General features: G+C 44.9%; 1 protein-coding gene across 2 annotated transcripts in view; it reads right to left on the reverse strand.

Annotated features, from left to right (window-relative positions):
• The window catches only part of EEPD1 (endonuclease/exonuclease/phosphatase family domain containing 1), a 144554-nt gene extending 123040 nt beyond the window's left edge, over positions 1 to 21514 (reverse strand). The window contains exon 1 of one of the 2 annotated variants that reach the window (XM_081932602.1): positions 19600 to 21514. In XM_081932602.1, the coding sequence (XP_081788728.1) occupies positions 19600 to 20450 (851 nt within the window). In that variant the 5' untranslated portion in view covers positions 20451 to 21514. The remainder of the gene's footprint in view (positions 1 to 19599) is intronic. The other variant, XM_081932601.1, reaches the window with a different exon arrangement.
• Between the last annotated feature and the right edge of the window lie 3926 nt (positions 21515 to 25440).

Raw genomic sequence — 25440 nt, forward strand, 5'->3', positions numbered from 1 at the left:
AATGATCCTGATCACCCAAGCTGAGAAGTTGGCAGCCCTCAAACGATCCCACTCAAGTGTCAGGTGGTCAACTGGAGCCACTGAGGCTCCAAATGGACCAGGACCCCCTGGCACAGGGAGATTTCCTCCCGGGGAATCCTCCAATGGAAAGAGATAGATAGGCTCACTAGATCTGTGAACCAAGGCCTTCAAGGCCAGTATTGTGCTACCATGATCTCCTCTGCCCTCTCTACAACTATCTTCCCTAAGACCCCTGGAATGAGAGGGAGAGGAGAGAAGGCATAGAGGAGACTCTCTGGCCAGTTGCAATGGAGAATATTGATGCCTTCTGCACCTTGGGCTGAAAACCGGGAGATGAACCTAGGTAGTTGCATGTACGTTGGTGTTGCGAACAGGTCTATGGTTGGCAGCCTGAACCTTTGACAAATCAGAGTGAATAGTTCTGAATGCAGCTGCCAATCGCCATGATCTACTATGGCCCTGCTGAGCCAGTTGGCAGATGATTGTCCATGCCCAATATGTGTTCTGCTCTCAGCGACAAAAGACATGCATGTTACATTACAGCAGCAGTTAAAGGCATTGCAACGGTCTTGGTCAAATTTATCTGTAGCTCATCCAGATGTCCAAGCTCCAATGCAAATGCCGCCAAAGGCCCAATCTTCAACGCCCCCTGGAGGTGTTGGAATTTTCCTAGATGGAACAAGGCAAAACGTAATGCAGCAAAGGCAAATGCCAGCCTCTCAAGCAAGCCAAATTAATTTTGCTGCTCAAGCTTCAAATGCACCTGTAACACAGGGACCACCAGTCCGATTACAGCGCCCCCTGGTTCAACAACCAGCATATTTACCTGCACAGCAAGTTGTTCAAATGCATATTCCTCAAAAGGCACCTTCTGTCACTCCTTTGACTGGTGAGGCCAGATTAAAGATGTCAGGACAGAATTATAAAGCCTGGGTCAGTGAGATTGCACTCTTGCTTCGCAGAGAAGGTACCCATTGTATGGTGTTTAATCCTCCTGTCCAACCATGGACTCCTGCAATAAGAGACCTAGAGACTAAGGCTTGCACAACATTATTGATGTCCATGGATACTGAATTCCAGGTTACTTTCCCACCTGATGCAACAGCCCAACAAATTTGGGCTACTTTGGAAGATTGCTACAGGCCCATTTCAATTGAATCTTCATGTTTGTTCATGTCTGAGTTCCATGATTTGAAGTTGAAACCTGATGAATGACCATTGTCTTACCTGAAGGGTCGTTTTCAGGGCGCTGCGATGGAGAGTCCAAGCAAGGGTTAAATACAGCCAATCTGCCCAGAACTGAATTGAAACTTTAAGCCACGCCTCTGGTGCTGATTATCTTCAGATTTTTTTCAATGAAGACGTGGAACTGTTGCGCGCTGAGAATCCAACTGGAAGTCTAACATGTAACAAGTCAGAAAATAGTCCAAAAACAACAGAACAACAAGACAACCGGAACTTCACACAATCGCAGCGCCCTGAAAACGACCCTTCAGGTAAGACAATGGTCATTTTCCAGGGTGCTGCTCTGGAGAGTCCAAGCAAGGGACATGCCCAAGCTAACTGTCACTAGGGCGGGAAGTCTCAGCCATCAGGGTCTCTCCACTGGTGTGGATGCCCTGAAGGACCTGCCTCCCAAAAGCCCCATCCGCTGATGCAAAACTGTCCAGCTTGTAATTTTGGACAAAAGGGGACAGTGAAGTCCAGGTGGCCGCCTTGCAAATCTCTTCAATCAGTGCCTGGGTAGCCCAGGTAGCTGTGGTGGTGGCGCTTCTAGTCGAATGTGCCCTGATATTGCAGGGTACAGGAACGGACTGTAAGACATGAGCAAGGGCAATACAGGCTCGCAGCCATCCGCCAATGGTAGACGAAGACACCTTCTTGCCTTGGGAGGCCGGCTGAAAAGATATGAAAAGAGATTCGGATCTCCGGAATCTGGCTGTGCGTTTGATGTATCTGCGAATAGTCCTGCGCACATCCAGCATGTGCCAGCATTTCTCCCTCGGGTGACGAGGGTGCGGGCAAAAATCCGGAAGTACCACCTCCTGTGCCCGATGGAACCAGGAATTGATCTTCGGAATGAAGGACGGGTCCAACCTGAGGATCACTCTGTCCTGCCGAATGAGGCATAAGTCCTCCCTGACTGACAAGGCAGCCAGTTCCGATATGCGTCTAGCTGAAGTGATAGCGACCAGAAAGACTGTCTTGAATGTGAGATGTTTGAGACTGGCAGTTTTAAGTGGTTCAAATGGAGGACCGATGAGAGCCCTCAGCACTACGTTGAGGTCCCAAGACGGATATCTGTGAACCACTGGAGGTCTCAGGTTGGTCGCCCCCCTAAGAAAACTGCGGATGGTAGGATTCCGGCCAAGTGAGGAGCAACCCTCAACTGAAAGGATGGTTGACAGAGCTGCCACCTGACGCCTCAGAGTGTTAGGCGCCAGACCTTTGTCCAAACCTTCCTGTAGGAAGTCCAGGATGACAGGAACTGTAGCGGAAGATGCAGAAGTACCACGAGCAGTGCACCATCTGGCGAAGGTATTCCAGGTGGCATCGTAGATACGCATCGTAGACGGCCATCTGGACGCTTGAATGGTGCCAATCACTTTGTCCGACAAACTGCCTCTGCTCAGGAGATCCCTCTCAAGTGCCAGACGGCCAGTTGCAGCCACTGGGGCTCTAGATGTTGAAGAACCCCTTGGCTGAGAGAGATCTTTTGTGGAGGGATCCGCCACGGTGGTGCGACCAAGAGACTCACCAGATCCGCAAACCAGGTTCTCCTGGGCCAGAACGGTGCCACCAGCAGAACCTCCACCTCCTCTGACAGGATCTTCCTGATGACTCTGGGAAGAAGAGGTAGCGGGGGGAAGGCGTAGAGCAGCCCTTTCGGCCACGGGCTGTGCAACGCATTGACTCCTTCGGAAGGGCGAACCTCTGGGACAGCTGCTGGAATAGTAGCGGGTGTAGACGCCACTCCGAGTGGTCGACCGTGGACCTGCTCAGCCAGTCCGCCTGGGTGTTGCTCGTGCCCGAGATGTGTTCTGCCTGAAGAGAGAGAAGGTGTCTCTCCGCCCATCAACCCAAGAGCTCCGCCTCCTTCATCAGGGATCTGGAACGTGTGCCTCCCTGGCGATTGATGTGCGCTTTGGTGGCTACATTGTCTGTCAAAATGCGCACGTGCTGTTCTTGTATGATGCTCTGGAACCGTCTGAGTGCCAACCTGACCGCCCTCAGCTCCAGCCAGTTGATGCTGTGAGCGGCCTCGGAGGGGGACCATCTGCCCTGCGCAAGCTGATTGTGGCAATGGGCCCCCCAGCCGAACAGGCTGGCATTCGTCGTGATGGTGAGACGGACTGGCTCCCTGAATGGAGACCCCTTTGACGGGGCCGGAGACAACCACCACTTGAGGGAGCGACGTACCTCTACTGAGACTGGAATCAGCCTTGTTGAGCTGCTTTTGTTGGCCCTTTGGTATGGAAGCAGGAGCCACTGAAGCGGGCAGGAGTGAAGCCTTGCCCAAGGCACGATGGACAGGCATGAAATCATCTTGCCTAGGAGCTGTGAGAGCTGGACCACCTTGACCAGGCATGACTGCTGCACCTGAGCGACCCTTTCCCTGAGACTGGCCACCCTTTCTAGGGACAGGGATACTGTGCACGAGACAGTGTCTATGATGGCCCCTAGATGTTGCAGCCTGGTTGTTGGAACAAGATGACTTTTCTCCAGGTTGATAGAGAATCTGTGGTCCTGGAGCACCTGAATGGTGTGCTCCAGGTCTCTGGCTGCTTGTTGATGACAGAATGAGAACATCATCCAGATAGCCATGCAGTCTGATCGGATGTGACCTGAGGAAGGCCGCCACAGCTGCGAGAACCTTGGTAAATGTCCTGGGTGCTGATGACAGGCCAAACGGCAAGGCCCAATACTGGTAGTGGCGGCCTGCGTACGTGAACCTCAGGAACTTGTGGTGGGCTTTGCGGATAGGGACGTGGAGGTAGGCCTCCTTGAGGTCTATGGATGTTAGTATATCGCCTGGTCTGATGCACCCCAAGATGGACTGGAGGGACTGCATTTTGAACCTGCGATAGGTCACGTGGTAATTGAACTTTTTTAGATCTAATATCCCCCTCCACCCTCTGGAGTTTTTGGGAACCAGAAATAGGATGGAGTAAAATCCTGTTCCCTCCTGGCCTGCTGGAACAGGTTCTATGGCCCTGATTTCCTTGAGGTGCCTTATCTCTTGTTCCATGAGGGATCTTTTGACTATGCCCGAGGGAACTGGACACCTGATGAAGTGGCGGGGGGGAGGGACCAGAATTCCAGAGTAAGACCCATGCGGACCGTTTGAAGAACCCACTGGTCTGACGTGGTCTGCTCCCATTTGGCGTGAAACAACTGTAGACGCCCTCCTATGGGAGCTGACCCTTGATGGTCACTTATATCTCCTAAAAGGCCGTGAGCTGGAGCCCCCCCGGAATGGCCACTTGGAGTAATGCTGCTGGCGACCTCTGTCACGAAAGGACTGACGGTCCTGGGACCGCTCGCCCTTCTGGGAATACGCCCGATGAAAGGGGGCGGAGCTAGTGGAGGGCTCATTGCTCCGAAAGGGCTGCCTCCTGTAGGAGCTGGAACCCTTACAATCAGACTTTTTAGCGATTGACGGCATCACCTTCTTTTTGTCCTTGTTTTCCACAAGGACAGGGTCAAGGACCTCCCCAAACAGCTTGTCCCCTTTAAAGGGGGCAGTTACAAGCTTCCATTTGGAGCGCATGTCCACGTTCCAATGTCTAAGCCACAGAAGACGTCTGGAAGTAACATAAGACGCCAGGGCGCGTGAGGCAAATTTTGCAGCACTCAGGGTGGCATCAGCAGTGTACTCTGTGGCTGCCATGATCTTATTGATATCCTGCCTCACTTTAACGTCCTTGGCAGGTATCTTCCTCAACAGCTGTCTCAGCCACAGGAGAGCTGCCCTGGAGAAAAAGGAAGCAGAAGCAGATGACTTAATAGCCCACACTGCTGCCTGGTGAGTCTTGTGGCAAGCAGTCTCGGTTCTTTTATCCTCAGCCTTGAGCCCCTCCAACAGGTCAGGAGGGAGCACAGAAGAGGAAGTGAGGGCCGCTACAGGGGGATCAATTGGAGGTAGCTTGAGCAGATCCTCCAGGCTGGCATCCACCGTGTACAGCTTTTTGTCATTGCTGCTGAGGGTGGCCATGGTGGCCGGCTGCGCCCACTGCCTCTGAACTAAGTTGAGGAACATCTTGGGCACAGGAACAATTTCCTGGACCGAAATAGGTTCCTCAAAAAGGTCCCCAGAAAGGTCATCAGGGTCTACGGCCTCTTGGGCTGGGGGAGTTGACCATAGGCGAGTTGAGATCTTAGCCTTGTCTAAAATGGTTTTAAAGTTGTCCAATTTAAATAGGCCTGAAAAAGCCGGTTTCTTGGATGGGCCTGTCTCATCCCCAGAGAATTCAGCCTCCTGCCTAGGAAGGATATCCTCTTCCTGCTCCTAGTCCGAATCATCGGTAGCCACCGAAGAATGCGGGGACGGGGGTGGAAGACTAGGAGTCATCTCTCTGTGATCCTCCTGGGGCTGCAAATGGTGGGTCTTGCGAGTGCGCTTGCCCCTCTGTTGCATGCCTGCCTCAATGCCCTGGGAAATGGCCCTGTTAATAATATCCTGCATTTCACTAGATAGGTTAGGCCCCTGGTCCTCAATGGGGCGAACCCCTTGAGCAGACCCAGGAATCGGCTGCTGAGGGGCCAAGGGTCCCATTGGAGCTGGTCCCTCTTCCATAACTGAGGGACAGGCAAAGAGATCAGCCTGGTCAGCCATGGAGGGGCCTGGAGAAGCTGCCATGGCAAATGAAGCCGTGGGGGAGAATTCCTGGCCTTCCTCCTCACTATCAGAAATGGGCCCTCCCTGGGCTGGAGGAAGTTCCCTGAAGGGCTCCCCAGGAGACACCGAAAGGGAAGAATGGGCCTGCTTTGGGGCCTTGGAGAACTGCTTTTCTAAGGCTTTCTGGCATCTTAAGGCATCTCTATCTAGGCCTGAGCCTTGTTTGGGACCATATCTGAAGTAAGGTTTACTCCCTCTAATGGCCTCTCTGGCAGCTTTCCCGGCCTGTCTTAGAGGGGCTCTGGAAGAGACACCCTCAGAAGTTTCATGGTAATAATCTCTGGGCAGGATAGTAGGGGATGGGAAGAGCACCACTCACCACCTCCACAAAGCCCACCGCAGCACAATGCTCCTGAGGAGACAAGAACTGCAAGGCCTGATTCAATTACTGGAGCTTTTCGCGCGAGCAGAATTCACTCCCAGCGCCTGCAGGAGATCCAAGGGGGCGACCCAGCAGGCCACAATCCCACGCCGCTATTAAACGATTGGATTGGGGCCCAGGTCGCTGGTCACACTGGTCAAGTCTGAATCCAAGCGGCTCCTGCAAAGACTTCAGGCAGATGCGGCAAACTTTTTTACTCGACGAAACTGAAAGTTGCATAATCCAAAATGGCGGCCGGAACTCACTGCTGCTTTGCACGCCAAATTTTAAAGCGAAAATGGCCAAAATGGCTGCCCTGGAAGCTCGTGCCGCAATCTGACTTGCAAGAAGCGCAAACGGCAACAGCGGGCTCCCAGCGGGAAATGGCCCCCAGTAGGGGTGCCCCAACAGCGCTGGCGTCGGCACTCCGACCCACACGCTTTCCTCAACAGCTGCCTGTGGCTTCGAGGAGCCTGAGCGAAGCCCTGGACACCAGGAGAGCCAAGGGTGAGAACGCCAATTAAAACAATATTTTTGACTCACCAGCCTGCTCTGCGTGATTACTTTCCTTATTTCTCTTATTTTTCTTATTTTAAATAACTCTTGAGAGTCCAAGCAATCTATCTCAGAATCGGAGAGAAACTCTAAGCGCGTCCACTGGGCTAGCTGAATTGAAAAAAAACTGAAGATAATCAGCACCAGAGGCGTGGCTTAAAGTTTCAATTCAGTTCTGGGCAGATTGGCTGTATTTAACCCTTGCTTGGACTCTCCAGAGCAGCGCCCTGGAAAACAAATTGGTGGACATTTGACCAAACTGAAAGGAATGAGAAGTGAATTGAGAAAAAGAGGCCATGTTATTGATGATATCCAAATGATCAGCATCATCATTAACTCATTGAATTATGAATGGAAAGATGCCATTGCAAAGATTAACCATGTGCCTATTGCTCAACACACTGTTAATCATGTATGCAGACTTTTAATTGAGGAGGAAGCTATCAAATTAGCCACACCTCATCTGCAACAACCCCCAGCATCAAAAGCTCCACTAGACGTCCCTTCTGAGGAAGAGGCTAGGCTTCAAGGATGCCAAGATGCTACATCTGCAACCGTATGGGACATGACACCCAGGATTGTCCCCAACGAGTTCCAGCTCCCGTCACATACCAGCCCAGAGGAACAGACTCCAGAGGCAGAGGTAGAGGCGGAAGACAAGGTCGTCGTGGTCCAAGACATGATCCACAAGCTCCACTCACAACATTGGCCATAACCAACGTTCCACAACCTGGTCCAGAATACAACAGACGTCTTTTGTCTGGTCCAGAATACGACAGACGACTTTGGATAGTGGCGCAGCTTTACACGTTACCTACAGAAAGAAACTTTTCACAGAAATGGGCGACCTGGAGCCCGAATATAGAAAACTCTACTCCTTCTCCAACCACACTTGTAAGGTCATGGGAAAAGGAACTGTTTACGTTGAAGAGCTCGATACATTCATCCCTGATGTTTATTACATACCTTCAGCAACCAGTAATTTGCTTAGTCAAAGTCACTTTAGAGAGTTAAAGTTCCAGGTTCACCACCTCGAGAAAGCAAGTTTTATAGTTAAAGATGGAGATATTGTTGTTGAAACCATGCTAATTGGTGGCGTTTATTACTTAAAGCCAAAAGCACAGGCAAGTATGCAAACTCCAAAAAGGGACAGCACGGGCCCAGAGAGAGTTGGTTCAGAGAGAGAACCCGTTGCTACTCCAAAGGCTCCTAAAGCCAACAAACAGAGAAAAAGGAAGCAGGTTGCTCAGAGCAAGCCTGAGGTTCCTCATGAAACTCTTAATGTTGAAAATTCACTAACGGGCAAACTTTTGCATTCCAGGTGTATCCACAAGTGGCATAGAAGATTGGGGCACGCCAGTTTCCGTGTTCTTAGAAAAATGCCGGAGTTCGCAAAAGGTTTGGATCTAAAGGGGTGTAAGGTGTTTTTGGATTGTGCAGTTTGCAGGAAAGCTAAATCCAAGGCAGCTGCCATTCCCAAACACGCTACATGCCTGTCAACACGCATTTTTGATTTGATACACACTGACATAGTGGGTCCTTTCCCACCTCAATTGGTGGTCGAAAGTATTTTCTAATAATTGTAGATAATCATTCTAGATATGGATTTGTATATCCTATGAGAGAGAAATCTGAGACCTTTCAGATCTTTAAAGACTTTGCAATTTTTGTTTCTACCCAATACCAAGTTCGCATCACCAGAATCCAGAGTGACCATGGTGCAGAATTCATGTCTCAGCGTTTCCAGGACTGGATGCATAAGAATGAAATTCTTCTTAGACATCCACTCCATATACACTGGCTCATAACGGAGTCGTAGAAAGAAGACAAGGGGTTCTACAAACCATGATGTGTTGTCTCCTAGAAGATGCCAAACTCAGTAACATATACTGGGGTGAGGCTATCAAATATGCAAATTACATTGTCAACCGTACTCGGAGCAGTGTAATAATTCAAACTCCTTTCTTCATGATGTATGGCTACAAGCCTGATCTCAAGAACCTCATATTTTTGGTTCATACGCTATGGTGAACATTCCCTTAGCTCAAAGAAGAAAAGGAGGTCCAGTAGCAAAGAGACTGAGATTTATGGGTATTGATGATAATTCAAAATGGAGTAAATTTATTGACCCTAAACATGTGATTGTGATTTCACAATCTGCTAATTTTGAGGAAGATATTGACTGGTCTAGGATTCATTCCAATGATCCTGGAGTTTATTTTCCTAGAGATGATGTTGCAGATGCCACGCAGCCTGATGACCAACGTTCACAGGCAGATATTCCTTCTACCAGTTCTTCACAACCTGATGTTCCATCTTCGCAAGCTGCAGATGCTGATGCTAGTGACAAACGTGAGGACGAGGACGAAGGAGAAGAAGAATGGACTGTTGTTCCGAGACGTTCCAAGAGGGTTACAAAAGGAATCCCTCCACAACGATATTTGTGGCAACTGACAAAAACACCCTTGCCTTTGATTTGCAATGTTACTCTTCCTCCTGAGACATTCACACAAATCAAGCAGCTTCCTGATTCGGAGCAAGACAAATGGTATGATGCAATGCAGGATGAAATGGACAGTTTAAAGAAACTTAATTTATTTACACCTGCAAAACCTCCAGCAAACAAGAAAGTCATTGGCACTCGATGGGTCTACAGAATCAAGAAAAAACCGAATGGTGAGTCATTGTACAAAGCCAGACTTGTAGCTCAGGGTTTCGCTCAACGTTATCCTGAGGACTACACAAACACTTACTCACCAACAGTCAGAACTGAGAGTGTAAAAATTGCTTTAACCACTGCAACTATTCTTGGTTTAGAAGTTTTCCAGTTTGATGTGGACACGGCTTATCTGCATGCTGACCTAGATGAAGAGCTCTACATGAGAGGACCCTCCAGGATTCCGACAGCAAGAAGGGGATACCTGGTTCCTGAACAAAAGTCTTTATGGTCTGAAACAGTCAGGTTTAATGTGGTACTTATGTCTTACTGACAAACTAAATTCAATGGGCTTTATTAAGTCCGAAACTGATGAATGCATGTTCACAAAAAGATCTAACAATGCATATGAGATAACTCTTGTTTATGTTGATGATATTGTTTACATTGGTCCAAATAAGAAAATGAGTGAGATTTTTGCTAAAAGTTTGCAGAGATACTTCACATTGAAATCTTTAGGTCACATTAGCACTTACTTAGGTGTTCAGATTAAAAAAACACAGAAGGGGTTTAGTTTTTCACAAGAGGAGAAAATTGACCACATTCTACATCATTGCAACATGAAAGATGCTAACACAACAAAGACACCCATGCAAACAGATTTTCACATCTTAACACATGAACCAAGTCCTGAGTTCGAAGATCAAACACTATATTGTTCAGTCTTTGGGTCACTGTTATACATTCCCTCCCTTCACAAGATGGTTATTGCCAGAAGGAATGGTGATTTTCTGGGAGGGCACTAGAATTAGAATTAATACAGTTGTGCAGGCAGAGGCTTTCATTGAAAAATACAGTGCCTTTCTAGATGGAACAGGGGAGAGTACACAAGATATGGGGGGAGGGGCCATGTCTCTGTCAGAAGACAAGGGGGAGGGAGCAATAGTGAAAAGAGTCAGGTCACAAAAATGAGTTTGAAACATTATTGCAATTGTTGTTATAATGTAATTTTTGGAAGTGACATAAAAGATGATTGAACATATTGTTGATATAATGCAAAACAAAAAGCTGTCAATGTTTATTTTTAAATTTTTGATTCCTTTTTTTCTGTAAAAGTTGTGAGATTCGGGAGGATTTCTACCTTTCGCACGATGTAGCTGTCAAAATTTTCTTGTACCTATTTACCCTTTCCTATAAACATTTGTAAAAATCAATAAAATTCTTAAAAAAATATATATACCAGAGAAGATTCTGGAAAAGATAACCAAACAACGAATCAGCAAATACCTACAAGCAAACAAATAAGCAAAAGCCAACATAGGTTTGTCAAAAGTAGACCATGCCAGACAAATCTTATTGCATTCTTTGACAAAATTAGTAGACCAGAAGAATGCTGTTGACATAATTTACTTGCACTTCAATTTTTTTTTATTATTATTATTCATGCTTCTAGACCGCCCCCTCTCCCAAAAAGGGACTCGGGGCGGTGTACAGTCCATGCCAAATATATCAAAATACAATAAAAATTGAATATGTACAGTTGGAATGGAGGAGGTTAAAAATGGAATAAGGCTTTTGATAAAGTAGATAAGGCTTTTGATAAAGTAGACCATAACCTATTACTTGACAAGATAGAAAATTGTGGGTTAGACAGCATCATCACCAAATGGATTTGTAACTGGCTGACCAACTGCACCTAATGTGTAGTCCTCAATGGAACTGAATCTACATAGAAGGAAGTTTGCAGTGGGGTGCCAAAAAGCTCTGTTTTAGGCCAGTACTCTTCAACACATTCAGCAATAATTTGGATGAGGGGATAGATGGGGAACTCATCAAATTTGCAGACAACACAAAGCTAGCAGGAATAGCCAACACTTCAGAAGATACGCTTAAGATACAGAAGGATCTTGACAGACTTGAACATTGGACACTATCTAATAAAATGAAATTCAATGGTGAAAAAAGTAAGGTTCTACCTTTAGATAAGAAAAACAAAATGCACAGGTAAAGTGTATGTGATACCTCCCTGAATAGTAGTAACTGTGCGAGGGATCTTGGAGTTTTAGTGGACAAACATTTAAATATGAGACAGCAGTATGCTGCAGCTGCCAAAAAAGCCAATATGCAGTAGTTCTAGGCTTCATAAACAAATGGATAGAATCAAGATCACATGAAATGTTAATACTACTTTATGATGCCTTAGTAAGGCCACACTTGGTCACACTTCATTTAGCTTTTGTCGCCTCTATGTAAAAAAGATGTTGAGACTCTAGAACCACGATGGCGAACCTATGGCACACTTGCCACAGGTGGCACACAGAGCCCTCTCTGTGGGCACATCAGCCGTTGCCCCAGCCCAGTTCCAACACACATGCATGCATGCCTCCTGCCACCCAGCTGGTCTTCGGGTCTCTGCTGCAGATGCACAGGAGGAAGGACCTTCCCCAATCTCCGCAGGTTCTCCCCGCAGCGCGCTCTAGCTTTCTCTTGCATTTCTGATGCAAGAGCCTTCCCTGATCCCTGCAGGTTCTCCCCCAATGTGCCCTAGATTTCTTCTGCATTTCTGCTCCTCATGCCTTCCCCAATCTCCACAATTTCTCCCCCCAACATGCCCTAGCTTTCTCCTACATTTTTGCTGCCTGTGCCTTCCCCGATCTTTGCAAGTGCCTCTCCAAGGAGCAGGATGCATGATCGGGGGCGCTCGCATTGCACTTTGGGGCATGAGTGCATGATTTGCGTGTGCACTCACTGTGGGCATTTGGCACCAAAAAAGGCTAATCACCACTGCTTTAGGCACTTACTTGGTAGACCACCTACAATATCTCCTATTCAGCTCAGAGAAGAGGTTGCTTGGAAAATTCTCAAGTGACTCCTGGAAACAATTAGAGTTCTAGAGTAACCTCTCTTAATCAGTGTTCCACCCCTGCCAATGTTAATAAAGATGGAGTTAGCAAGATTAGGTACTGTTCTGACCCTGACAAAAGACTGGTGTTAATATGGCATTCAGATCCTAGAGAGGAAACTAATAAGGTAAAAGGTAAAATTGGCAGCAGTTACAATATATTTCCACAGTTCAGCACTCATTCTTCAGTCAACTACCATCAACACTTCTATGATAATCCAGCCCCCTAGTTATCTCCAATCATTCAAGCATTCCTTTCACCTCTCCCACCCACCCCAGTTGTGAATGATTGCTATCTGTATTATTGAGGCAACAGAGAGATTCTACTTGCAAACAACTTCCAGGTTTCAACATATCTACACTTACAACAGTTCTAATTATTTTATTATTCCAAATATGAGTAATAAAGGAAGATGGTCAATTTTTCTAATATAATTTATATCCTATCTTTCCCTCAGTGAGCTCAAGGAATAAACATGTGGTTTTCTACTTATTCTCATAATAGTTCTATAAACCAACACGTGAAAGAGGTAATAGTCACTAATGAGAATCAGAATGTATTGGAGGCTTCATCCTTAAGTTTCCCTATACTAGTCAAAACATTATGTACTCTTTCATAGTAGCCTCCTTTTCTTCCAGAACCAGAAGAAAATTTGCACTCTTTCCTTTATAACACAGAAATTCCTCCATGACATTAAAATATCTACAAGATTATATATTAGGAAGAATGCAAATTTGAAAAGGATTCTCTGTTTCATATTTCTCTAGAAAACAAGAAACTTGCGAATATTGAAAATATATTTGAAATGTTAAGTGGTAAGGATGCAAGAAAAATTGATTGTTTATCACCCAGGGTCACTTACCTCAAATGGGTGATTATAGAAATTAAATTTAAATAAATAAATCCCACTCTGTTATTTAATTTACAATGAAAGTTGTTCTATGTAAATAGAATAGAATAGCAGAGTTCGAAGGGACCTTGGAGGTCTTCTAGTCCAACGCTCTGCTTAGGCAAGAAACTCTATCCCAGTGATGGCTAGCTTTTTGTCACTGTGTGCCCAAAACGTGTGCACATGTACCCATAGTGCAATGCTTGTGCGACACCCATGAACCCAACCATTGTGCATGCACACATGACCCCCTGCATACGCCACACCCCTGCACATGCGCATGTGACTTGCCCACTTCCTGCACATGCAACCCCCTGCATGTGCCTCACACCCACATGCATGTGCGACCTTGCACATGTGCATGCAACTTCCATGTGTGCTCCACCCCCGTTCATGTTCCCCAAGGGATGGATTTCAAAAGTTTTACTACCGGTTCTGTGGGCATAGTTTGTTGGTCATGTGACTGGGCGGGTGTGGCTTCATGGTCATGTGACTGGTCATGTGACTGGGGTGTGTGGCCAACTTGGCATCATTCATGTCAAGGAGCGCTTTGCCTGGCCTCTCCTCATCTCAAAGGCCTCAACAAGATACAATTTCTCTGTCTATTTATTTACTACTTCTAAACATCCAAAATATATTATTTAATCCTATGCAAATATGCCATATGTGTGCATACATATTACATAGTATAGAGGGTGTATAGGCACATAAAAAGATACATTATCTACTATATATAATGTATGTGTATGTACACACACACACACACACCTAAAACTATTTAACATCACTTACTGCATTTGGAAAAACACACCCAGAGTCCACTTTCTGCCACACATTTAACTATAATTTCTGTACATTAGAACATTACACATCCCTTCAGATGTTCGTTCCTAGCCTGCACATGACTGTTAGAGCCAGGAGATGTCATAGATTGACTAAAATGTGGTAAAACTCACTTAACAATGCTCTTGCTTAGCAACCAAAATGTTGGGCTCAATTGTGGTCATACATCAAGGACTACCTGTGCCTTCCTCTGCATGGCAGCCTTGTCCTAGTAAACTCCTCCTTTCTGGCAATTTTCCTCTGTTAGAGGCACCAAAATAATCCAGATAATATAAGGTTTCCTGCTGGAGCAGGGAACTAGACTAGATGGCCTCAAAGGTCCCTTTTAACCCTGCTATTCTATGATTCTGTAAAGATCTTCTGTTGGAGCAAGGGGTTGGACTAGATGACCCCTGAGATCTCTTCCAGCCCTGAAACAGCTGTGCTGTTTCAAAGCATCTTCTGAAGTCACTTCTAGTGCCAGGGGATTGTGGTCCTTCCTTCCTCTCTCTTTTCTCTCTCTCTCTCTCTCTTCCTTCCTCTCTCCCATCATGTATCTATCTATCCATCCATCCATCCAAGCAATTATATGTCATTCACTTTTCCCTCCCTCCTTCCCTCTGTCTCCTTCCTTCCTTCCTTTTTTTCTTTCTTCCATACAGATTCCATACAGCTCTGAACCCTTAAGGCAAGCCAAATATAAGTGATCCTTACTTAATGGCTGGTTGCTTAGCAAATGTTCTAATTTATGACCTCCCCAGACCTACTTGACCTGTTTTTGGAGTTTTGACAGCCATGCACACACACACATTTATGACCAGTTACAACATCCCACATAGTCATGTGACTGAGGTTTTCTACGTTTTTTGTCAGCTTCCAACAATTCCTTCTGGTTTCTGGTTAAAAATGTCCATTGGGGAAAATGGACTTGTTTAACAACTACAGTGCTTGCTTAATGACCACAAGGTTCACTTAAACAGGTCCCCTCTCTCTATTTCTCCTTCTATCTCATTTTTGTCCCACTCTCTTTCTTTCTCCCCTCTTTCTCACATCTTTCTCCCTCCCTTTCTCTGTCTCTCATCTCCCTTTCTCTCTCCCTCTTTCTTTTTCTCATCTATCTTTCTTCCCCCTTTCTCTCTCTCATCTCTTTCTCCCTCTCTTTCTCTGGACCATCTCTCTTTCTCCATTTCTCTGTCTCTCGTCTCTCTCTCTCCCATTCTCTCTTCCTCTGTTTCTCATCCCTCTTTCTCCCCCTCTTTCTCTCATCTTTCTCCCTTCCCCCCCTTTTGTGTGCTTGTGTGTGTGCGTGTGCGTGTGCAAGCCTAATAGAAGGCAGAGCCAACATCACAACTGCCCCTTCCTATTTTCCATCCCTCTTGTTGTGATCACACTCTCTTCTTTCCCCCTTCCCCACAAGCTTGACATTCCCCTTGAGACTTTCCCCTCTTTTCTTTCCCGAGGCACTGGCTTTAATGGAGGGGAAGCAAAAGTGACTAAATGGCACACGTCTTCCCAGAACAGCAGCTGCTTGGCTTGTCCTGACAGATCGCTTTTTTTTCTCCCCTTAACTTTAGAGGCAACATATACAGGCAAAGCCCAAGAGGCACACGTGCCTGGGTTGCCCTACTTCCTCCCCTCTGCTTTGTTTTTTTGCCCTCCTTTTCACTCAATGGCCTTTGAACACATGCTGAGGAGAAGCAGGGAGAAACAACCGCTGCTGTCGCCCTCCCCTCAACCTGTTGCCGCCCTCCCCTCAACCTCCCTCCCCCCTCCCCTCAACTTCCCTACCACCTTCACCCAAAGCCTTGTGCTGCAACAGGAGGCTGGAGTTGAAATTTCTTTCCCTCCCTGCATACCTTGGCAACAGGACTGTTTCTCTCTGCCCCCTTTTCCAGCTAAAAAACATGCCGGCAACAGCAGTGGCAACTGAGGGAACCAGTTTGGGGGCATGGCCAGCCTGGGTCACTGATGGTTCTGCAACCTAGGCCAGCATGCCACTATCGGTTCAGCTGAACCAGTCCAAACCAGTAGGAACCCACTTCTGATGTTTCCCCATGTGCACCCCGAGCATGCACACATGACCCCCTTCCTCCCCCATCTCCCGTGCATGCACATGTAACAATCTGCATATGCCCTGCCTCCTGCATGCATGCATGACCCCCCACATGCATGAGCAACCCCCCTTGTGCTCCAGCACCCATGCATGCACTCATGTACACCCCACTCCCAGACTTGCACGCTTATCTCTCCGCCCCCCACATGTGCGACAGAGACCCGAAATCTGGAATTTCTAGCATGTATACACTATTGAAACAGTGACGTCTATGCTGGCTTGGGTATGTCCTGAGAATGGCTGATGGTCGGATTCCGAAAGATCTCCTGTATGGAGAATTAGTGCAGGGAAAGTGCCCCAGAGGGAGACCACAGCTGTGATACAAGGATATCTGCAAGAGGGATTTAAAGGCCTTGGAAATGGACATTAACAACTGGGAAAACTTGGTCTCTGATCATTTGGCTTGGAGGCTAAAGATGCAGCGTGGCCTTCTCCAATTCGAAGAGACACTTGTTCAGCAAGCTGAGGCAAAGAGGCAGTCCTGGAACCAGTGAAATCTGGGGGCTGGGCAGGGGACAGAATGTATCTGCCTTCAGTGTGGAAGGGATTGCCACTCTCAAAGTGACCTTTTTAGACATACCAGATGCTGTTTTAGGAACTCTTTCCACAGCACGATACCATAGTCTTTGGAGACTGAAGGATGCCAATGAACAGGTTTTAAAATTTGATTTTAGTTGCTCAGCATCTTTGGAATAGAATGGAATATGAAGTATATAAATGCAAAAACAAATGAACTCACTACTAAGATAGATCAGCAACAGTATGGCAGCGATCGTTGGATATGATATGGACAGCAAATGAATTCCCTAAATAAACAAATAAATGGATTGTTTTGCTTCTATGAAAATTCACAAAGCTATGTATGCATCCTGTAAAATTCAGTTTTTGCTTACATGTTAAATGATGTTGCAAAACAGAATTGCAGCAAAAGCTTCAGCTCCAAAAGCACAAATCGCTCAATTCAGAAATACTTCTCATTGTTTCATCATACTTGGAATTTGTAATACATTTTAAAAAAAACCTGTAATATGGTACACTAAAGGGAGTTCAATCTCTGCACTACCGATATGTGAATAAAAACTATGCCAACTACGTTACAGCGCAAGTATAACCACAGCAAATATACTTTATGTATAATAATATCCAAACTATTGTCCATTAAAGAATACTGCTACTCATATATTCCATAAAACTCTTTATACATATTTTTTTCAGATGAAAACTGGAACAACAGTAAACCACAATAAGCTTGAATTTTTGCAGCATTGAATCTGATAAATATTTTAAGGACTAAGACAAATTATTTTAGCATTGTTAATAATCATACCAATGCCTGTCAGACCTGTTTCCCTTCCTGAGCATCATATTTTATTTAGCAATATTGATCATTCCCAACTCTGCATTTTTGTCCTAAAACATGTGAATTAGAATGTGGCTAAGTGTATTTAAATTATATTTGTGTATATACATCCTTAAAATTGACTTAAGCATGAATATGTATGCAGAAGACCCTTATCTGTTGTGTGTGTAGTTTTTACAACAGCAAAGTCACCTGATTATGGAGTACTAATATGCAAAAAAATGTTATTGCGTAAGGGTTTTTTTTATCTACAGTATATTCAGAGATCATAAATACTTAAATGAGTGAATTGTTTATAGAGGCTTTTCATGGTGATTATCATATTAAGTTCATCCTTAAATGTATCAAGATGAAGAAGCCTATACACTTTGCACTCCACAATACATCTGTTATGTCATAACCTCTAATAACTCATATTCAAGCTGACTTCAGAACAGTGTGCTCCGGTCACATTAAAAGCCATAACCCATATTAAGGGCTAAGGTGAGGTAGAATTTCAACCTCTTCACATCTCCTCAAATGCTATTGATCCAACTATGACTCCTTGCAATAAAAAATAATAATAATAATAATACAGGAAACTGAACTTCCAGGGACACTACAGTATCCTTTAAACTGGCATTACCACATTTCGTTATTGCATGCTACTGGGACATGTCATGCTGAGTCAACTTGGTTAATATCAAAAAGTTAAACTGAGTCAGATTTGGCAAATAGTTAATGGAAGCTATCAGGAAATACCAGGTATGTAAATAGATTGCAATAGATAGGAAGGAAAGAAGGAAGGAAGAACCTCACTTACATATTGTTGCAAGAACTGCATTAACATATCTATAAAGCTGTCAGAAAATGAGAGTTTTTGATTACCAATTAAAATCAATATATATATCAAAATAAGCCAGCTTTAATTTTGTGGTGCTCTGTTTAAAATTGCAATCTACAGATCAAAAATAAATAAAAGGTAAAACATCAAGAAAAATAATCTAGAAAAGAGCCATTAAAAATACAAAGTAAAGGCAGGAAAATGTGAAATACAATCTACAATTACTCTGCAACTTATGGCAGGAACAATTAAAACTGTCATAAAAAGAACCTCCTATAAAATGCACCAAAATATGCTCCTCTTTATCTACATACAGCATTGCATAAGTGGGATATAGGTCCATTAAGCAATTCACTGAATAGAATCTTGTATATTTCCACAATGTTTACATTATACCAACAGGTTGAAAGCCTCGGCTGCATTATAGGTTGACAGAGTTAATGGCTTTACGCAGTAAGCTAAAACAAACATATTTTCTGTTTAGAAAAAAAATATTAATGTAGACAAAATGTCATAAAGCAATTGTTCAGCAATGTTGTACATGACATAGTGGCTCTTTTAAACTTGAAACATTTATATGTGGTTTACAGATTAAAAGGGATTGCATTCATCTCTTCAGTTATATATTTGTTTGTTTAATCCAAGAGTAGGCCACCTAAGCTGAATGTGTGCCCTGAAGTGCAGAGCCATGTTGGATCACATGTTGAAAATTGATAGTATGATTTCCTGTCATTTTGTAGCCAAAATAATAAAACTGTAATACCAGCCTAAAAACATCACCCTAAAAAATATAGTGACTTGGTAAATTCATAAGTAAATCATGAATCATCACACTGATTTTTTTTTTTTTTTTGCCATTCAATCATGTCTGATTCATGAAGTAATACCTTTCAGGTCTCTGAAATTTCTTAGCAAAGTTTTTCAGAAGTGGTTTGCTATTGTCTCATTTCTATAGTTGTGAGAAAGTGACTGGCCAAAGATTATTCAGCTCGCTTTGTGCCTAAAAAGAGAGTACAACTCACAGTCTCCCAATTTCTAACTTGATGCCAAACTGGCTCTCAAGCCCGATGAATAATTATATATCAATACCAATAAAATGTTGGGCACTGTTTTACCATTAGGATGGACATGCAGGATATAAGGAAGCAACAGAAGAGAAACAAACAAAAATAAATATTCCTTGATCTTCTGCCATACCTGTTCTCCAACAAAGTCATGCATACAACCTCTCGCACACCAGGATTGTTGGCTTTTTCAACAGAGCAGCTTTGCAGATTCCAAGTGGCCACTCTCAGCACAGGTCGCCCGTCTCGCACCCCACTAAAAATTTCCACTGTGGGCCGTGTGGAGATAATCTGTGTTGGCCCTCCAGGAGGAAAATCCAAATCCTCACTCTGTAGGCTCAGGGATGTGGGGCTTGGGTGAGGCTTGACAGTGAAATTAAGGCCACTATTAGTATTTGTGGAAGGGGGTCTTGACCGTTCTGCAAAGATCTGATGCCGGATTTTGTCCAAGAATGAAGAGTTGATACAGTTCATCTTAAGCAAATCCTCAATACTTTTGAAGGGCCCATGCTCTCTGCGGTATTCTACAATACTGTTGACAATCTTTTCTGTGATACCACGGATGCTCATGAGCTGAGCAGGTGTAGCTGTGTTAATGTTGATTTTAGTAGCTGAAAGGTGATCCAGATTCTCGTCTTTTCTTAAAGAGTTGGGTGAATGTTGTGCAGAATTTCCTTTGCTGCTCACACAGATCTCAAATTTCACCTGCTCCAGCTTGGCAGCTCCAACTCCACTCACCAAGGCCAAGTCTTCAACTTTCTTGAAGCCACCAATATACTCACGATATTCCACAATGTTTTGGGCTACCAATCTGGTGACACCAGGAAGAGTCATGAGCTCCTCTTCTGTGGCTGTATTAATATTTAGCCTCTCCTGGTTCACAAGGATATTGCTGAAATTGCATGCAGCGCTGAATTTACGGCTATGGCAAAGATCTGAAGGGTCTCTAGGTATGGAGCGGTGGCAGCCAAGGTTACCACCCATCGTTTCTTCTTTTATCTTGCAATAATCAAAGTGGATTGTTTTCAAGCCCAAATAGGACAAGCGACTTTCAAGCAGAGACTTTCTGGCCCTCAGATTGAGAGAAGTCTGTAGAGAAGTTCTGAAGAAAGAGGACAAACGGCAAAGAGCCTTTCAGAAAACCCTGGCAACATCACGGGAGGATGAGACAGTAAACACTGTTTAAAATCAGAGTTGCGATACTGGAGTAAACGCTGGCTTCCGAATGTACTTCAGCAGCCAAGGGGTGGGGAAAGTTGAAAATATGCTACACACACACGCAGCCACGCTCTCACGATGAAAGGCCAGTAACAAAAGCCGCGCTCCCCCCTCCCCTTGAACGGAAGAGAGCCTTTCTCGTCCCCCTTGCTTCGGTCAGGCTGGCGAAGCTTCCAGTCGCCCAAGTCTCTCCAGAGCCACTGCAGCGCTGCGGTCCCAAGCAAAAAGGTCTTCCTACAGTAGCATCTCGCCGGGGAGCACCCTAGTTCCGGGAGGCAACGCAGTTCCTTTTCTAGTAGCTCGTCGCCCACCTCCCACGTGGGGCTTTTCCTTTCCGACCTCCGCCAGTGGATTTCTCAACCTCGCCGCCTTTTGCAAAGTCAAGGAGGGGGGAAGAAGAGGAAGAGACCCAACACCTCGCCCGCCTTGGGTTTTCGCAGTGCACTTCTCCCGCAAGGTCGGCGAGTGTTTCTGCTTTCCTCCACTCTCGCTCCGGCAATGGCCTTCTTCGCGATCGCCCTTGGAAGGCTCCAAGACATCCCCCGCTTGCGGACAAAGACAGTGCCCCAGACAACCAGCCTCCAGGGCCAGCAGCTACGACATAGCTCAACTTGTTGCACTCGCGAGCTGTTGAGCTTAGGGGCGGCGTGGGAGCAATAGCCGGGACCGCCTCAATGCACAGTGGAGGCGGGGCCTGCGCTCTCCTGCTGAGGTTGTCCGGGCTGTTGCCGCTGAGCTAACTGGTTGCCTGTCAACCAAAGCCGGCTGCCAAAGCTAAAAGTAATTTTTAGCCCGAACTTTGGAGGCTGAGTTGCCCCCTTCCCGTGTTCGCATACATACGCTAACCTTTGGCCTTGTGTGTCCAGGCTGCATCTGACTGACTGTCCCCCAAGAGTACTTCATCCTTCTGGCCTCTGCACACGGCGTGACTTGCACATTAAGTGGCTCTGTATACTAGGTATGTGAGCGCTTCCGTGCGTTCGTGGATGGAGGAGGATCTGCCTTGCGGAGCCTTGATTTGTAGGGATGACGGGACAGAAGGGACTTCGACAGGTCAGACATAGATAGAAACAGGCTTTTCAGCAGATGCATCCAAGAGCTTTTGGCATTTGGCAGGTTACTGAAGCTTCTTAGACTTGAAGAGTTCTTCGATGGTTAATCAGTTAATGCTGATAATTCCGAAAAGTGCAAAAAAGTCTAAAATATATCTCCTGGGCTAAACAAATGGCTTGTCACTGCTCAGTAATAAGCTGCTGATACTGCAGAAAGTTCCTGGGTTCTTCCGGAGGCGGTTTTATGAGGATATTAGTCAAAGAAAGGTGTGTGTGTGTGTGTGTGTGTGTGTGTGTGTGGAGGGGAAACGTTCAGGTGTTTTCACCTTTCGGCTGTGAAGAATTGGGGGAGGGGGGGACTTCTTGTTGCAGAAAATGACAGCCTTTAGACTTCTCAGGATACAGGAAAAGTTTAGGTTCAGAAAGCTAGCACATGGCTAACATTGCAAATTCTGAACAACTAAAAACAGGAACCGAGTCAGTCCATCCTCCGCTATCTCAGATCTATATTCTATTTAAATTACTTGCATCCTTCTCATCTTTATTCAATTGTTTAGCTCTGAGAAAATATATGAGTATATAAGGAGGAAAGATTTTTAATGTTTCCCCTGCATTGTTGGGGGAAGAAGGAATAACTAACTGGCATACAGCATTTGGAATCAAATAAATGAGCCAGTTCAGGCTAGTGGTTAAGACACCATGGTAGAAAACTGGAGACCATGAGTTCAAGTTCTCCCTTAGCCATGGAGACTAATTGGGTGACTTTAAGCCAGTCACCCCCTTTCAGCCCAACTCACCTCACAACAGTGGTAAATTTCCATTTTTTTTACTACCAGTACGCTCATGCGTGTGTGCCACTTCTGCACATGCATCCAGACAAGTGGGCAGAGCCTCCCACTACAGCCACTACCAGTTTGCCCGATCTGGGCCAAACTGGGAGCAACCCAACTCTGCCTCACAAGATTGTTGTTATGGGGAAAATAGGAGAAGTGTATTGGATATGTTTATCACCTTATTTGTAAAAATAATAAAAGTGGAATATACATAAATAAATAGATATAAACTGCCTACATGTGGAAATTGATCATTTGACATTTTAGGGGTTGGGGATGGATTAGGATAGATAAACAGCTTGATACATGCTCCTGAACACATGCTATACAATTAGTCTGCAAACTTGAAAACATTGCCATATAGACATGGGGCCACATTGTTTTGACATAATTACCATATTTTTTGGAGTATAAGATGCACCCTTTCCCTCAAAAAAGAGGCTGAAAATCTGGGTGCATCTTATGCACTGAATACAGCATTTTTTGCCTCCTGAAATCCCGCCCCTTCACCAAAATGGCCATGCAGAGCCTGTAGAAGGCCTTCAGAGAGCTTCTGGGGGCTGGGGAAGGCAGAAATTAGTGAAAAACAGGTCGTTTTTTTGCTCAATTTTGCCCCCGCCAGCCCCCAGGAGTACTCTATAAGCTCCTAAAGGCTATTCATGACTTTTTTGGGGGGGGGGGGTAAACCATTTACACAAAAACCGGGCCATTTTTGAGAGGTTTGCAGAGTGCAAAAATCTTGGTGCGTCTTATACTCTGATACATCTTACATTCTAAAAAATATGGAAGACACTACACTGCATCTTTACCTGCATGTTTCTTAATTTGACTAGCTAACTTTGTAGTAATCATCCTGGGGGGATGTACAAATTATACTGTATAACACCTTCACTAAGTACTGATGGATGTCCTATTATTCAGACCGGACTCAAATTGTGATAATTGTTTATGCACACATAATGTCTCTAAGTACCATTTCTATAACTTCATCTGACCCATACTGGTGACTTCTGGATATATTGGACTCCTGTAATCTCCCAGTCTATTTCCACAAATAGGACCAGGGCAGTAGTGGGTTCCGGATCCCGTTCCAACCGGTAGTGCATGCATGCATCTTACTGTCCAGCGATGCCTCCGAGAGCCTCCACAACTCTCCAGCTGCTCAGCAGAGCATCGCGCAGGCACTGTACATGCCATGCGCATGCACGGAAGTGCCAAAGACTTTAAAGACAGGTAAGGAGTGAGGGCGGGCAGGTGGGCCCTCCGGAGCACCGTACAGGAACGGTATCCGGTGCTCCAGGCAGGCTCCGGTATGCCCATACCAGGGCATACCACCTGCAACCCACCACTGGACCATGGGATGTTGAAGGTTGACCTCCAACCAGTGGTGGGTTTCTACTGGTTCGGACCAGTTCGGCTGAACCGGTAGTGGTTTGGCAGCCTGGGTCACTGGAACCAGCAGCGACCCAGGCCTGCCATGTCCCCGAACTGGTTCTCCTACAGCGGTGACATCTTGTTTTTTACTTCTGCGCATGCACAGAACAATTTTAATTGCACTGTGCATGTGCGTGCAGCAAGCACATGAGCAAACCGACAGTAGTGCCTGCCAGAACTCACTCCTGCCTCCAACTTCTGTAGAGCAGCAAATAAGGGAAAGCTGATTCAGTTCATTGTTGTTTTCTATGAGGATATGTTTCACAGTCATGTCGTTGATCTGCATGCTAACTTTGTGATGTGCTCCACCCTGTTTCTTATCTCCACTGTTTGGAGAAAGTATGCATGAGAAAAACAAATGAGTGTTAGCAGAACCCATTGCAACAGACAAGTAGCAAATATATCATGTGGACATTGGATATTGTCTAAAGTTTAATAGTAATGAGGAAGAAGATGGACATTTTCCATTTACTTAGAAAAACTAAACCTCACATGCGATTTTTAACCTAAAAAAAAGTTCTTCAACATTATCTAAATCTGAACAGAGTACTATAATAGACTAGTGACAAAAGAAACAAATTGTGACAAACTAATTATTACTGGCAAATACCTTCTTTTTTGGAATCTAGGCCAAACTCCTTTTAATCAATAGAATATTCATAATGACACATGACAGATAACAGCCTCCTGGACTGCAAAACTGGTAGCAAGTCCGGTTATTCTTTTATGAGATATCAATCTGGCTTTCATACTGCCAACTTTTCATGATACCAACTTTTCTCTGACGAAAAGGTAAAGAAACATTTCATCATAGATGTTAAAGGAGTAGTGACTATTAGGAACAGACTGTTTTTATAATTGATAATTATTTATAATTATCAATTGATAATATTCATAAGGCCACATATTCTAAATACAGTCGTAGCCACATTCATCTGAAACCACCTAATTCTTCTGGATGATCCTGCCCTTTTCTTATGAAGTTTCTGTCCATTGTCAAAGAACAATCCACAAAGATACTTTAAAATTTAAATGTCTTGTGTGAAAACATTCAAAGAAAATGGTATCAGTTTTTTCAAAAGTTCATATTTAACCTCAATGTGTAATTGGAATCCATCATATTGTTTATCATGCATCTCAAATTTGTCCTTTTCCCTCTTTCCCATTTTCATCTGTTTTGTCTCCCCCTCATATTTTTGTTTCCTTCTCTTGCAGTCTCTTCTATCTAAGGCTGAGCTATTTTCTGTGAATTAAAGACTAAATAATAAGCCACAAGGAAAATATTTAACTTTCTACAGCAGTAAGTTAAATATTTTCTTTAAATAGCTCCTTATTTATGAAAAATTCCACAGGCCATCTGCTTTTGTTGGAATCAGTTTCTAGATCTTGAAAAGATAGATAACATTTGTTTATGTGCTGAAGAGAATCAGTTCCACT

Source organism: Natrix helvetica (genome assembly GCF_964273705.1).
Source record: "Natrix helvetica genome assembly, chromosome: Z".
NCBI lineage: Eukaryota > Metazoa > Chordata > Lepidosauria > Squamata > Natricidae > Natrix > Natrix helvetica.